Source organism: Chaetodon auriga, chromosome 1 (genome assembly GCF_051107435.1).
Source record: "Chaetodon auriga isolate fChaAug3 chromosome 1, fChaAug3.hap1, whole genome shotgun sequence".
In the NCBI taxonomy this organism is placed as follows: Eukaryota; Metazoa; Chordata; class Actinopteri; order Chaetodontiformes; family Chaetodontidae; genus Chaetodon; species Chaetodon auriga.
In genome coordinates, this window is record NC_135074.1 from 19133228 (window position 1) to 19149130 (window position 15903).

General features: G+C 42.7%; 1 protein-coding gene across 2 annotated transcripts in view; it reads right to left on the minus strand.

Moving 5' to 3' along the window:
• Nucleotides 1-479: 479 nt before the first annotated feature.
• nfat5b (nuclear factor of activated T cells 5b) overlaps nucleotides 480-15903 on the minus strand; it is a 35396-nt gene continuing 19972 nt past the window's right edge. The window contains exons 3-13 of one of the 2 annotated variants that reach the window (XM_076728359.1): nucleotides 14821-15451; nucleotides 13500-13686; nucleotides 12005-12195; nucleotides 11627-11799; nucleotides 9911-10045; nucleotides 9762-9814; nucleotides 9013-9145; nucleotides 8383-8457; nucleotides 8088-8191; nucleotides 5978-7820; nucleotides 480-5506 (exon numbers count right to left, since the gene is read on the minus strand). In XM_076728359.1, coding sequence (XP_076584474.1) covers nucleotides 5268-5506; nucleotides 5978-7820; nucleotides 8088-8191; nucleotides 8383-8457; nucleotides 9013-9145; nucleotides 9762-9814; nucleotides 9911-10045; nucleotides 11627-11799; nucleotides 12005-12195; nucleotides 13500-13686; nucleotides 14821-15451 — 3764 coding nt within the window. In that variant the 3' untranslated portion in view covers nucleotides 480-5267. Of the gene's footprint in view, nucleotides 5507-5977; nucleotides 7824-8087; nucleotides 8192-8382; nucleotides 8458-9012; nucleotides 9146-9761; nucleotides 9815-9910; nucleotides 10046-11626; nucleotides 11800-12004; nucleotides 12196-13499; nucleotides 13687-14820; nucleotides 15452-15903 lie in introns of both variants that reach the window. The other variant, XM_076728350.1, reaches the window with a different exon arrangement.

The window sequence follows — 15903 nt, forward strand, 5'->3', positions numbered from 1 at the left end:
CCAGCGGGTACAATTCATAACTCACAACCATGAAAGCAACGTTTCCTTTTATATAGTAGGCGGGGAAAACGTGTCATTATTGTCCTGATGGTGGCACTATAGCAGAGACCAGAAGGCCATTAAACACTATTTATGGCCATGGACCATGAATCATGACATTAAATATATAACTGATATTTGTTTTAAGAGTTTCCATTAAAAGCAAAGAGCTATAAACAAGCTGAAGACGTGTGTCTATTTTCTCATACTATGCCCTTGCCTTGCTGGTAAAAGATGCAACATATGATTTCTTCAAATGTTTGAAATTTAAATTAGTGTGAAAGACTACCCTCAGCCATCAGTCATGGGCCAGTAGCTTCAGCTGTGTCAGGTAGGCTGCTTTGACATTTTTGAATCGTGTATCCTCGTACCACAGCCAAGTATTCCTGTCCAATAGTGTACACCAAAAAAACTTAAAATAAAAGCTCAAAGGCATACCATTTAAAGTATATATGTTTAATAGAGATAGCAGCAAGTTTACAGAAATTTAATTGCAAGAGAATAAAAATGTCCCAACAAAAGCAACAGAAAGTTTTTTTTTCGTCCTCCCAAGGATGATTATTTGACAGTTGTTCACATGGTTAGAAACAAAAAAGGCACAATTTCCCGCTTGCTATTTCCAGGACCAAAAAACCGCCTGTTTACTAGAAAAGTGGTTCCCTTGTGTTAGAAGTGAAAAGGGGGTAAGCAAATGGTTTTTGGAAAATAATATCAAACTCAACAAATTATGTGGTGTATAAATGTTTTGGAGAATTTCTAACTCACATTGTTCCAAAATTATGGGACAAAATAAATCTCATATTCGTGGATATTTACTGGTCTGACTTCCTGGTATCTCAGAGCCCCTGAGAGAAATCAGAAAGATTAGGAACCACTGCACCAGTAAACAGTAAGTCTGGAAGCAAACCTCCATATAAACCCTGCCAGCAAGAAGGGAGTAAAGACAGTCAAATAATTGTCTCCCCCAAAAAAGAAAAGATCATCCATGTCTGAGGTGGTTGTTGAGAAGAGAAATTTGCATTTTAACTGGCTAAAAGATTCAAAAATCAGTTGCAGGCAGCACTCAAAGCATCAGAAAACATTTTAACAAGCAACATAAATAACAGAAAGGAAATCTACTTTGGTTTTCTACTTTGGAGAGGCTATTTAGAAAAATATATATTCAAAAACTCACAGATCTACATTTACAGTATATTAGCTGCATAGCAGTTTCAGAGAAAATTTGCCTGCATCTACGTTGTAGAACATAAATGCAATGGATACTTCAGTACAAACAAGTTAGATGCATGACAGAAATTGCACAACACACATTATCAACCACAACCACATTTATCTGGTCACTGCTGTCGAGCATTTAAAGTACACTTAAAGTCTTATGGCTTAAAACATTCTAATTAACGAGAACTAATCATCACTGGCAAGACCAGCGGGCTATTAAACAGGCAACAATGGTGAAACATCAATATGGTCGCGACATGTCCTCAGAGCACATGTACAATACCTACTCGTGTCTAAAGTGACATTTTAGGACAAAATGAACCGTTTGAACACCTGTGATAGCCTCAGTTTGTTGATATCAAATGATCTGGTAACGTCAGAAGAAAACCACATCTTGTTCTATTGCAAGAAACAGAGACAGTCAAGAGTCTGTAGCGTCGAGGAAATATGAGAACTTTATATTAACAATCCATCTCGTTTCCACACTTGACTGCATAATGAGTCACGCCTTTATCTGATCTCCAGTTACACTGTAAATACACAAATGAGAAAGCTGTAATTTCAAAAAGTAATTACCTCCCCAGCATGTGTATAAAAGGACATTCTGCATCTCAGTGAGACATTTACAGCCACGCTGTATAATCACATTCAGTACTATATTTAGAGTAGAAATACTTACATTTGTTGGTCCTGTTTTGAAGGATTTTTTTTTTTTGTTTTTTTCTTGACCGTAAAAACTGTTTGGTGTCATTTTGCCCTGCTGTTAACTACTTGGTCAAAAAGGACAACAGGGCCAGCGGTCCAATTATACGCAAACACATGATATGTACATTAAGGTGTATGTTATTACAGCGACACCTTCCAAAATCACAAAAGAGTAACTGTGCACAGGAATGTACATGTTATTCATAGTGTACAAAGCACTTTGCTGTCTCATTAATCATCATCGCAAGGTGCCAGGTACAGTATCAGCAGGTGTGAGGGCCAAATCATATTGCTGTCATGGATACAATTACAAAATATCTGAACACAACTATGATTGCGGGAAACAATTTAGATAATAACCAACACACAAATAAATTAGATATGCTTCTTAAAAAAGAGGCACAGGCACTATACCAATAAAAAAAAAAAGATAATCTTTCGAAACTTTGTAAAACAAACAAAAACAAATAAAATCATAAATACTCAACACTGGAAATCTTAGTTCTTCTATTTCACAAGTTGAAGAAAGCCAATCACAGATAGCTCTTTTCTCCAAGGTCAGGTTTCCTTCAGGAGTAGGGTCCCTTTAAAAACCACTAAAACTGCTCAAACTGATGCGCCGTAGCTCCATAAATCACATTAGTCAAGTTTACATAATCTCCATCATCAAACAACAGCTGGTTGTGATTTAAAGTATATAAAATGTAACTGTGTTCACTCGTTTCTCACGAACTGTACATAGAAAACAAGACAACCACTGAGGCATAAAACTGAGCTAATTCTGTCATCACCAGAGAGACCAGCCCCTTGTTCATGCACACACTTACAGTGAAACTAAACATGACACAAACATCTTTTTTTTTCTTTTTGGGAAAAAAAAAAAACCACAAAAAAACAAGAAGAAGGAAAAGGTGTGGCAGCAGGACATTATGCCTAATAATGATGGAGGCAAAAAATGGTTTCTTTTCTAACGGTTTTTAGAAGTCGGAAAAGAAGAGAATAAAAGCTCACGAGCCATAAAACTGGCCTGTCATCAGGATTTAAGCAAAGCAAGATTAGCGTCAAACTTTGGTCCTGAGGCCACTGACCGACTGCGGACGAAGACGCCAAGTCTTCAGAACGTGTACATTTACAAGAAAGCATGTGAAATGGGCTCTGTTCCCATGTTAATACCTTAACCTGGATGAGATGTACAATGTGCAGCTGTAGCCAACAAACTGTTGCTTCTCCTCAACATTCACCAAATCCATCACATTAAGAAAACTGGTAAAAAAAAAAAAAAAACGGCTCTTTTCTAGCTGGTTTAAGAATACTATTCCAGTTCATGCGTGCCTGACGCAGAGTAATGCCATTGAAGTGACATTAAAACACATAATGATCTAACCCTTTTGACAAAAATAATTTACTATATTACACTCTACTCTCTCTATTGTAGATGCATGTATTTAAAAAGAGTGAACATGTCAACCAAAATAACATTTGGATAAAAATGTCTTGATGCACATTTTTCCTCATTTGTCCAGATTTGGAGGCTGGTTTTCAGGAATAAATAATGTATTAGGCCTTGGGAATGAATCATGATGGTTGTAACATGGCTGGCGATGAGATGCACTGCTGAATTACAAAATCCAGACCATAAATCTAAATCATAACCAAAAGGAAAAGAATGGTATGCGGTAACTGACAGAGTGATAAATTTAATGACACCGGCTTGAAAGACATATTTCTGAGAGTCTGCTTCTCTATGCAAATGTTGCCATACAAACAGGACAGAAATGACAGAAATGTCTGGTCCATGTGCATGTTAGAAACTTATCTTCTTCACTGTAAACAATGAGGAAGAGGCAGCTGAAAAAAAAACAAAACAAAGAAACACTGCCTCTTGTGGGACTGTACTGTACCCTCGATGAGTAAAGTGGTCACGAAGAACAAACAGCATCGTAAAGTGCTGAATATGAAAGCATGAAAGAAGTCTCAGCCTGCATTTGTTATATTTCCACTGCCACACTTTCTTAAAAGATTCATCTCTTTTGTATTAAAAAGGAGAACCTGTTCTAAAAAAGCAGCAGTCTGACACAGTTTGGCCTTGATGAACTCAGACTAAATGTTAGTCTGAACACGTCTGCTTGCCTACAGTATGCCGTGCTGTCCGTACGCTGTGCTGGAGATGCCATCTGTCCGTCCATCCTCGCTGCACAGCTGTTGGCTGATCTACCGATACCCTTTTACAGTTATTACTGTACCAAACAGGTCGAGACAGGACTGGACCTAATTCAGCCAGGCCTTTTGTAAATAGCCAAAAATGATGCCACATTACTTGATCACACACCTACGGAGCTCTGACTGTGTCACTTTGTGGGCTATCAGAGAGAGCTAGAGTGAATTTATTCATATGATCAGGTGCACGCTAGCTGCTAAAAACACTGAAATAATTAGCACCCACATATATGACAGACACTTGTTTGTGACTCCATGTCAGATTAGTGTAGAAATCTTTACTATTCATTACTACTCTTCTTCCTCTCATGTCTCAACCTCCTCTCTAACCTTCTATCAATTCTATCTGCGCTACTGCGTCGCGTGAAGATCATTTTCAGACCACATCAACAGCATCCACCTTCGACATCTTCTATCTATTCATCCATACGTACCACATTCTGTCCAACCCCTTCCTGCTGTACCACACACTCTACCCTCCATGCAACAACAACAAAAAAAATAAAAACCACAAACAAGCCATTAAAGGGAACACTATTCATGGAAACCACTAAACACTTTGGAGAACACCTTAAAAATGCCACGAGAGCCAAAGGATGCTGCAGATTACATCACTGATAATCTATCTACAGATATACACAAAACTTCATGAGTTGAATGAATAACAAGGCCACTAAGCTGCTGTACTTTCATCTCTTTTCTTGGCCGGCCGACTCAGCCACGAAACTCCGAACCAAATTCCACGTTCACTGTCTGGACACTAACTTGTCCAGTCAGCCTTTAGTGATAATTTCATGCCACTCTGGAGAACAATCACGAGGACCTTATGTTTCAGAGACTGGCTCAGAACTTCACAATGTTTACCTTCACTGCTCTTTCCTGAAGAAGACCAAATAATGTGTTAGTAGGGCAGAAACATACTTGATGATCAGATATAAGCACATGTTCAGTTTGTCTCAAACAAATCTTGTACTGCATGAGCTTATCAACAGACAGTATTTTAACTGTCTACGTTTTACAATTATTCCAGATATCATCAGTTAAAAAAAAAAAAAAAAAAAAAGCAAACCCATGAACCTGTATGGAGGTTAGTAAGAACGAGTTAAGCTGCTGCCCGGCTCCTGCAGGCTGACCAGCAGGTCATCAATCTTCTCCATGTTCTGAGAGGCAGCCATGCTGTTCTGCACAGACGCAGACTGAGACAGGGACTGGCTGAGCAGGGACTGGATGTGAGCATCACTCTCTCTTTGGTTCTGACCAGACTGGCTGATGGCTATAATCTGATCTGACAGTGTGTTTCCAGGAGTGTTCATCAGTTGCCCGCACTCTGCAAGGATGGAGCAGAAGAAGCACCTGGTCAAAATGAGCTGAAGTACTGTTAGTGCACATTAATGACATGACAGAGATGATGTCTACAAATTCATCACAAGGTGAACTTTATTTTCTATTTTCATTACGTTTTATACCTCATTTACCCCATTTTGTTTAAAAACTTTACTTGATCATCAGTTTTGACAAAGGAAAGTGTTTTAAGGTGTCATATCCCAGTGTGGATTCACTGAAAGACAATTATCAATAATATTACAGTGAATTCTGTCCCCACCTCTCCATGACAAATGATCACCTCCATCCACTGTGGAAAGCTGTATGAAAGCTTCACAAATGCTAAGTCAATGCACCTCGTGATGTGAATTTTTGGTCTAAATCTTGGTTGCACATAGATTTCCCAATGAGTTGCCCATTCACTTTCCCATTTGACAACTCTACAATCAATCATGAGGTGCAATCCAGTCCTCACCATTCTGAATCCCAAAGAGGAAGAGGCCAGCTTGCTGAGGCTGGCTGGGCTGACTGATGCTCCCGCTGACAGCCGTCTGAAACAGAGTCCCTGGCTGCTGAACAGGGGAGGAGGTGGTCGTCTGGAGGTTTGTCACGCCGTTCTGTGAGGCGAACATGGCTGACTGTGCAAGCTCCTGAGCAGCCAGTCCACCCGGCAGAGAAGCCATGTTAGACTGAGGCATAAAGAGGCCCACAGGCTGCTCCTGCCGGTTGTTTGAGCCGCTACCCAGCTGCATCGGCTGTTGCTCCTGAAACATGACTTGCTGCCGTGGATCGGTGGGGTTCCCTAAGGCCATGGGCTCAGAGCGATCCTGCTGGCTTACTGTCACCATGCTGGCTTGGGAAAAGAGCAGAGAGGGGTTCTGGGGCTCTTGGGAAACTAGATTGCTGCTGGTCAGCGGTGGCATCTGGCCCTGGCTGCTGAACAGGAGGCTAGAGGCCTGGTCTGGAGTGGAAAGGGGGTTGCTGCAGAACAGCAGGCCAGCCTGCTGTTGCTGTTGCTGGCCTGGAGAGAGTGTGTTTGCAGATGGATGTGGGGAGATGTTCTGAAAGAGGGAAGCCTGCTGGGCTGGCTGTGTGTGGGGCTGGGGCTGGGAGGGCTGCTGCTGCTCCATGGGGCTTCTCTGCTGGATGGGGGAGAGCTGGGTCTGAGCCTGAAATACTGATTGTGGTTCAGGGGCAGGAGTTTGTAGAGCACTGAGGAAAGCCAGCTGCTGCTGCTGCTGCTGCTGTTGCTGCTGCTGCTGTTGCTGCTGTTGTTGCTGCTGTTGGGCACCGCTGGTTGTAAGCTGAGAGGGCAGGGACGTCTGAGGAAGGAAAAGTCCAGGGGTTGATGGCTGTTGGTCTGGAGACTGTAGTACTGTCATGGTGTTTTGGAAGAGTGCGGCCTGGACCTGCTCCTGAGAGGCCTTCTGAAACAGCCCCCCCTGCGGATCTTGGGTTTCAGCCAAAGAACTGGGAGTGTGGAACATGGGTGGTGAAGGGTGTGAGGGCGTCTGCTGGAGGAAGTTGGTCTGAATTGAGAGCAGGTCACTCGCCTGCTGAAAGAGGGCTGCTTGTTGTTGCTGCTGCTGTTGCTGCTGCTGCTGTTGCTGCTGTTGGGCCTGCTGGAAAAGAGTCCCCTGGTTTGGCACCACTCCTTGTGTTGAGCCCTGCTGCTCTGCGTTCTTGCCCTGAGAGGCATCCTGAAACATGCCACACTGCATCTGAATCTGTGACTGAAACAGCTGCTGCTGTAAATTCTCCAAAACCTGTTGCTGTTGCTGCTGTTGAAGCTGCTGTTGCTGAATTTGTTGCTGTTGCTGCTGAATTTGCTGTTTTTGGATCTGTTGCTGGTGCTGGATGTGTTGTTGCTGCTGCTTGGCCATTGAGTTGTCAGACTGCAGTGGTAAGTTACAGAACCCCTTGGCTTTTAGTTGCCTCACTGCCTCTTCCAGCTGGGCCACTTCGTCCGGGGGGAACAGCGGCAGTTGCTGCTGTTGAGGTGCAGGTTCTCCACACAGCCTCCCCACAGCTCCAGAACTGCTGCCCGGCCTCTCCTGTCCGAGAGCCTCTCTGGGCTCCAGGAGGAACTGCTGTGAGCCTTGCTGGAGCAGAGAATCAGCAGGCACAGAGAAGGAGCTGGTGGCTGCAATGTCCTGCTTCTGGATCGTGCTCAGGGGCTCTGTGTTGGGAAAAACAGGAGCCTGGCCTTTGTCAGGGTCGCCTGCAGGCTGAGACAGGCTGTTGGAGAATGGTCTGCTTTTATTTAGATGGCCTGCAGTCATGTCTGCGCTCTGCTGGGCTGGACACAGGTCACCAGTCTGCTGAAAACACCAAACAGAATATAAAGATTTCTTAGTTTAACTTTTAAATGTGCAGTCAGTTTTATTATGTTATTTTTATTGCTAAAACATATAACACTTCTCTTCCAGGCAAGTACTGTAAAGGAATAAAGTGTAAACTACATTGAGTGACTAAACACTAAACATGTATGTGATTTGTAAAATCAAATGACTCCAATCCAATCAAAATCACTATGTAATAGTTATTAATCAGGCCTTTAACAGGGTTAAAAATCAATATATCACCTTAAATACACCAGAAGAATGAAGGTTGCTGGTGACCTCCATCGGAGTGACATCTTCTCTCTTCACTAAAGGCAACATTGAAGGCATCAAGGCACCATCTAGAACTGTAGAAGCAAGACGAAGGAAAATGTTTTCTTCTTAAAATGTCCAATTTTGCTTTGTGTTCAGCTATTCAAAGATGGGCAGTTGACTGTGAGATAAGTCTGCACTTAACTCTGTGCACAATATATTAGCAGCATTCACAAGGGGGCCATTATCATGGTTAGGGTAGAACAGTTCACAAAGGGAAAAGAACCTTTGATTTGTTCATCAAATGAACAAGTCTTCACTGGAGAGGGCATCTCTTTCTTCACAGGAACATCATTTTTGGCTGCAACAGCAAACAGCAACAGATGAGTCCACAAAAATGGAAAGTCTTTGTCAAATGCAGCGTAACAATGTTATGTTATTAAGAAAGATGGTAAATGTGGTGCGCAGAACTGGAAATTACATTGTTCATTGTTTCATTATAGTCACTTTGATGAAAGTGCTGATGAAAGACAGACCTGACTGCGGATGACCCTGCGTTCCTGTGTTTAGAAATGGGCTGTGTATTGTGCTCTTGAAAAGACATTTCTCATGATAGTTAATATGTGCTCTGATCCTACTGTAGGTGGTGGTGTTGAGTAAAAAAAAAAAAACCCTTGTAATTAAATTCAACAAAGCTGTGGTGCAACTCTTGTTTCTGTGGGAGAGAAAATATGTGTAAAACAAACTTCTTTGCTGTGGTTAGTGGGAACACAATTTGTTTTTTTATCCTTGGGCAAAAACTCATTTGTCAACAAGGACATAGTAAACTGAAGGTTACGTGAACAATCTTGTCTTTTCACCAGCTAGAGACACTCGGTGTGATTTAGCAGATTAACTGAAATTGACTGGAGCAAACCTGAATCTGGAGTGTAGGTAAAAGGCTGAACATCATGAGACCTGCCAGCATTCGTCACCACGTAGATCCCCACACACACGGAGGAGGTGATGGCCTGGTTCTGGTACGCAGGAACCTTCACTATCAAGTGATTCTGGGGGTGATCATTCAAAAAGAGCCAACACAAATGAATTAATGCACAGCAGAGTCTGAACACACTTATCTAATCAGAGTCAAAGGGTGAGTGGAACAGATAATATAGAACAACTGAAGGTACCCTGTAGAGCTTTTGACCATGGCAACAGTGAGGACCAATGTTTGGATGGGAAGAAAAGAGGCCAACAGTGCAGAAAGTGCATGCTTTAATACGTTCGTCAGGCCTTGTAGATATACACTTCAGTCAGAAACAATCAAGACAAAAGAAGAAAACTCCACAGTGTACCTTCACCAAGAAAACAAAATGTCATCTATTAAACACAAGAACCTTTGCTATTAGCTGCAGACTCATTAATTCAGCTACCTCTGACCACTTTGTTTACAAGGGCAAAGGTTTAAACTGGACTGTTGAGACACACTCAGTATAGCCTTTGAGACGGAGGGTAATTAGGTCAGAACACAATGAGACTACTCAAACCTTTGAACCAGCAGCCATTTAAGATGATTACATCTAAAGCCCCATACAAATGTGAAATGGCTGCTTCTATCTACTCAGCTCATTCGTAATCAGCATTAATGGTACAAAAATAACACAAGAACAATCACATTTCTACCTGGTGAAACAGCTCCATGTCAATTTCAGCCTCTGCCTTCCACGATGTCTCATCTGGAACAGACAGAGGGTGAAGCATGTTTACTGGAGGACAATTTAAAATGCATGAAACCAAAATGTCCACGGCCAATCACATGGTTTTTTTTTTACCTGAAACGTTCTCATGAAATATGACTTTGGTGTCTTTAAGAAAGTTTTTGCCAATGATAAAGACCTCTTCTCCTCCCCTCACTGAGCAACTGTGTAGTGACTTCTTTAGGATTTCAGGCACCCCTGCAGGTTGAGCTGTAAACAGAGCAAATACAAACAGTTTTAACAAAGCTCATCAAAAATATATACAAAATAATAATAAACCTGGTTTTAGGGAGGAAACAAAAGAAGCAGATTGGTTAAAACTTATTTTCACACAGGTGTCATGCTGATTTAAATCCAGAAGAAATACAAATACAGAGCGATGAGGTGTCCGTAACCCCTCAAAAGAATTCATTTAACACTACATGGTTAAACTATTTTGGCCTACTGCTCTACTCTTCCCACTGTGAGACGATGAGCTTCCAAGCTAATTAGCAACAGTGACAGTGTTTGCTATAAATCTGACAGTGCTGACTGAAACTCTTTCTGTCTTTCTGACTGAAAGGATTAAACAGCGTCCTGCAGCACAACCCACTGTCGCATCAATCAGCCCCACTTTATATTTGTGTAATATCTCCTGACAGCCTGCAATCTGATACAAAACGTTTTGTAACTACACTTCCCAGGCCTTTTTTTTTTGTTCAGGAAACTAAACTGTATGCTTTGGAAGACCTTTCAAGGCCTGTAGATACTCTGAACAAAAAGGTTTTCATACAACTCAAATACTGTCTGTTTCTCACAGGCCTTCAAAATGCTGAAATTAACTTTGCACAAGCTCAAAACAACTCCCCTTGTCCTCGTTTCACAAACCTTTTTCACTCCTCACACGCACGCACGCACGCACGCACGCACGCACGCACGCACGCACGCACGCACGCACGCACGCACGCACGCACGCACGCACGCACACACAGTCGTGTTTCCATCACTTCAGAGGACACTACATTGACGTCTTTTCATTTCCTGGAGCACTATCCTAACCGTAACCACTGCTGCGTGACCCTAACCTTACCTTAACCTTAAACCAAGTCTTCATTCTAACATGTAATGATTTACATTACAGGGACTTGTGTTCTGTCCTCATAAAGAAGGCGAGTCCTCTCGATATGACTGTGCTGAACAGATTTTAGTCCCCACAACCTGAGTAATACACATCCACACACACACACACACGCACGCAGACGCCAAGTGGAATTACTATATTTTTTGTGTGGAAGGACAGTTCCCTGGATTGCATGCTGGTTCTGTGTAAACAATAGAAGTCCACACACCTCTATTGTTTCGTCCTTTCCTTCTTTCTCCCCTGTCTCTCTCAAAGCACTTCTCTTAAATCCACTCACTCAGAAACTTTCTTATGGCTCGAGGCGTCTTTCCTGTTTATGAAACCAACCACACCCTCATACTGTAGGCATTATTAAATAAAACTCTAATCTGGAGGGATCTTTACACATTGTTTCCAAATGTGGACATCAAAAGGTGACAGCCTCCTGACCTCAGGCTAATATTAAACTTCACAAACAGGACATCTCCTGTTAAAGAGAAGAAAATAGCTCCATTTATAAAGGCAATTATTTACTGTGTAAGTAGGTGACAAGCAGTTGACTTGTTTTGAAACTGGTGTAAAGTAATGAAATAATACATCTATCTACAATCTAACACTTGTATCCCAACACATAATATATCAGCTCATATAATCGCATTTCCACAGAGACAAACAGCAGGAGACTGACTTACTGCACAGGATTGGAGATGAAGGAGTCTGTAGTGTGAGCACGGAACCATCTGGACGGGGGATGTTAACCCGAAACACCAGCCGAGCGCGTGTGCTCTTTTTCTTGGACCCAGCGACACCAATGCGAGCCTCGACGTCAGCATTACGAAGCTTCAAGATCCCAACGCAGTCCACCCTGCACAGAGAGACAATGTTAGCTGAGAAAACTTGCAGTTTAGATAACTAACTGTGCAGTGTTTGCTTAACTAGCAGCTCTTTACAACATTAACACCTAAAAAGCATTATAACACCAAAAAAAAAAATAAGGGCTCTGTTCATGGTTTAACATATTAAAATTAAAGTGTTAACAACCCCATTTCAATGTTGAGAAAAGCACATACGCTAGTGTCATGTTGGTGCTTGGATCAAGGGACACCTCGATGACAGTTGTGCCATCAACGTCCACCTCTTTGCAGGCTGTGGTGTTGCGGCCGGTGACCCTGCAAGCTTGGTAAAATCCATGAGGCTTCACGCGCCCAGTATCATTGCCAACAAACACCTGCAACACTACCGGCTCATTCACTCCCTCCAGCTGCATCAGTGAAAAAAGAGAAGATATATTATTAAAAATGTTACCAAATTAACATATAATACAAACTACTGTAGGAGGCTAGATACTGAAATGGTGTCGACCGATGCTACATGCTAACCAAGTACTTCTGTACCTGTGGAGCAGATGCATTTTGGAATCTTCTCTTCTCTAAGCAATTAAGCTTCATGTGTCCTGCCCATTTACAAAGGCTTCCCCCAGTTAGTCTCTCCTCCTTTAACAGCCCATCTTCATTCTGTCCTCATGTGCAATCTGGTCAGCCTTTTAAAAGCCTACCTGTGCTTGTTATCTTCTGCTGCTACCCTCTATTTCTGACTTGTACGTATGCCCATTTTCTGCATCAGGGTCCACCTGCTCTTCACGAGCCCTGACAGTACAAACAAAGCAGTAACTGATCCAGCAGAGCTCAGGCTGCCGTGTGCCCAGATTCCTCTCCAGATCACCTCCTGGGCTAACATCAATGACAAACTGACAAATTTAATCATCAAACGCTCGGCAGTGTCTCTGCTCTGGCTCCTGCCTGACTCTTCATCTTCCTTAGTCTTCACTGCAAAGCCAGCGGTCTCATTTTCAATTTGAGAATTTATTTATTATTATTGAGATCACTGTTATTATTTTTTATTGAGATCTACAACTAGTGATGAATCTCATTGAGATCTTTTATTGAGAGTTTCTGGGCAGAGGACTCTCTGTGCAAAGATTTGCAGATAAACTCCGGCACAAATTCAATTCCTGTGAGTCAATCGATGGCCTAAAGTGGTCAATGACTGGAAGAGATTGCACTTTCATAAAGTATTAGTAACTACCAGAATCTTCCTCACACCACAATATGGATGTCCACTTCTACACAAAAAATATCTAAATCTAACAGGAAGACGGTCATAAACACTTGGTGACTGCACTCGCTGACCCCTGTCGAACCCTGAAACTCTTCATATATATAATAGAAAACACTATAAAACATGATTAAAACATGACCAACTGAGCAGAAAAAAATACTTGATTACACCTGGGACTGGCAGGCTAACAGTATTAAAAGACTGTCTGATATTTGTGATTGGGGACATCCCTGCAGAGCATATTCAGTCTCACTGACACACAATGACCTTGACTCTTCCAGCTCAAACACAGTTGACATTTTTTGCACTGCCATCGCTCTAAGAATAGCAAATCTTACACACACACACACCTCTGGCAATAACCCAAACATTAACTTGACCTTAAACATTAAGCCCACTATAGCAGAAAGGTCGTGACAGAGGCCGAGTCAGGGGTGTAACGGTTACCTTGACAGTAGGGAAGCCCTGCTGAGTGCGGTCCTTCACTGACCCTCTGCTGCCTTCGGTCAGATAGCGGGCTCGGTGCTGAGTCTCAGGCTGGACGAGGATCTTTAGCTCCTTTCCCTCACTCTTCTGTGGATACTGCATCAACAGAGTTCCTCCTTTGTGTTTAGCTGTCTGAGGATCATCAGAGCTGCAACAAAGACCACTTCGATCATTTCTGACTCAAACATTTTCTCACTATTTTATTTTAGAAAGAATGTCTGGAACTTGCTTTAACAGATTACCATGTCCTTATTTGTTCAGACCCCCCCGCCCCCCCAATCCCTCACACCCCATGATGCTCTGAGCAACGCAGAGCTAACAGTCCCTCCATCAACCAAGCATATTCTATCCCCGGTTCTTAAAGCGTTCAGAGTTATCTGTTTATTTAATCTGCTCTGCTTATCCTGGGTCTTTGAGAGAGGCTCTGTGATTCACTGTGGCTGACCATTGTTTGTACTTCAGTATCCTGCCCCTCCCTCCCCTCTGATCTGGCCGCTCTTCTTCAGTCAAAGTGTGGTGGGAAATTTAGAGCCAGAGTAGTTTGTTGAAGATTTCCATCTGCTGTGCAATGTGTCATCTGATAATAATACCTCTTCTGACAGTCAGAGTGAGTGCTGTATGAAGTTATCAAAGAGGGCCTGCAAGACAAGGGTCACACAGAATGAAGGCTGAGCACCTACCCAACTGTACAGCTACCACAGAGAGAATATGAAACGAATAAAACATCTATCAATGACTCAGTCAACAACTTCCAACAATAAGTGCAGTCATTGTTTTCCTTGGCCACTGGTGGGAAACAAATAACTGGAAAAACTTGATTGCAGATGCTTTCATGCAGGGGGAGGAGGCTTCACTGAATGGTTTGACAGCTTTAGCAATCACCACATCTAATCTCACTGAACACAACTGGGGACATTTTTGAGCAATGGGAATATTTTAGGGCTGCAACTAGTGATTAATTTCATTATCATTGCTGACTATTTGCGCTGAGTCTTAATGGATTCATTGTTCAGCCTATAAAATGTTTTTAAAAAATAGTGAAAAAATGCATTTCACAATTTCTTATGTGTCACTTGACACCTCCGCACGTCCGCCAGCAGAGCTTCACAGAGACTCTGATCTGAAAGGACAAGGACACCTAATGTTGGTTTTTCCTTTACTTCTTCACCCATCTGTACACAACCATAGCTCCTCTGACAACTTCATGAGAAGCAGAGGGCCATAAGAAGGTGGATCTCAGTTTAAGTATTTGAAACTAACTACATCTAAGTGTTACACAAACCTTCCTTTTGGTCCAGTCTTGTTGTCGGGGCCTAGCTGCGACAGGACAAAGTGTGGACCTTTGGCACTGTCGGCATCGAACACGTCCATGCTGGCTTCCCCTGCGGGCACAGACTTGGGACCAGGCCTCTGGCGAGGGGTACGTTTGCGGGACTTTCGTGGCACCTCTGTGTTGTCATTGTAAGAGACGGTGCTCATGATACTGAAGTTGGAGAGGGAGTCGTCCATCCAGATGCTGTTACTCTGCTCTGAGTCCAGGGACGCTTCATCCTGGCAGGACATACGGCTGTCGTCAAGCAGGTCTTGCGGAGGTGGAGAGATGTTCAGTACGGTGCGGCGCTTGGATGGGGTCATCTGGTGATGTGGCTGGGCCTCCTGGGACGCTGCGCCTCTTCCTCCTCCTAGCTCACTGCTGCCCCTGCAGTTACAGCCACTGCTGCCAGGACCATTCCCGCCTTCTGCTCCGACAACCTCTGGGACCGCTCTGCTACTCCTGCTGTCCTCTGGGTCAACATTGCCGCTGTGAATTGGGTTCGGGTCACTGCCTGAAGTACTGGAATGCATGGTGGAGCTGGAAGAGGTGGAAAAAGCACTGCGGGGGCCTTCCATGGTCATAGAAGAGGACGTGGCATCTACAGTGCAAATAATTAACAGTGAATAAAAGCATCTCAACCAGTGTTGGCTAGCAGTCCCATTTAAGGAGCAAAATTTGTTTCATGATTGTTTCTTTTTTGCTTTTTTTGTATTTTTTTTTTTATCCAATTAAAAATTTCCCCCTTTTCATTGGATCTTACGTGTGTCTGTGATGCTGAAAATATCTGAAGATTTGTAAGTGTACAATATGTGAAGAGCAGTATAGGTGTGCCTAAAAAGGAACCAAAGAAGAGGTGAGAGGTGAGCAGTCCCCCTTATTTAAATATTTTAAATATGCTGAATAAATTCATTTGCAACTGAAAAAAACAAAAAAAACAAAAACAACTAACTGAATGAATCTATCATTATTACTAGCATTTCGCTCGTGTTGAACTGACAAAAAGCCAAAATGTTGAAATAGAGAGGGAAGTTCAAAACCATAATGTGTACA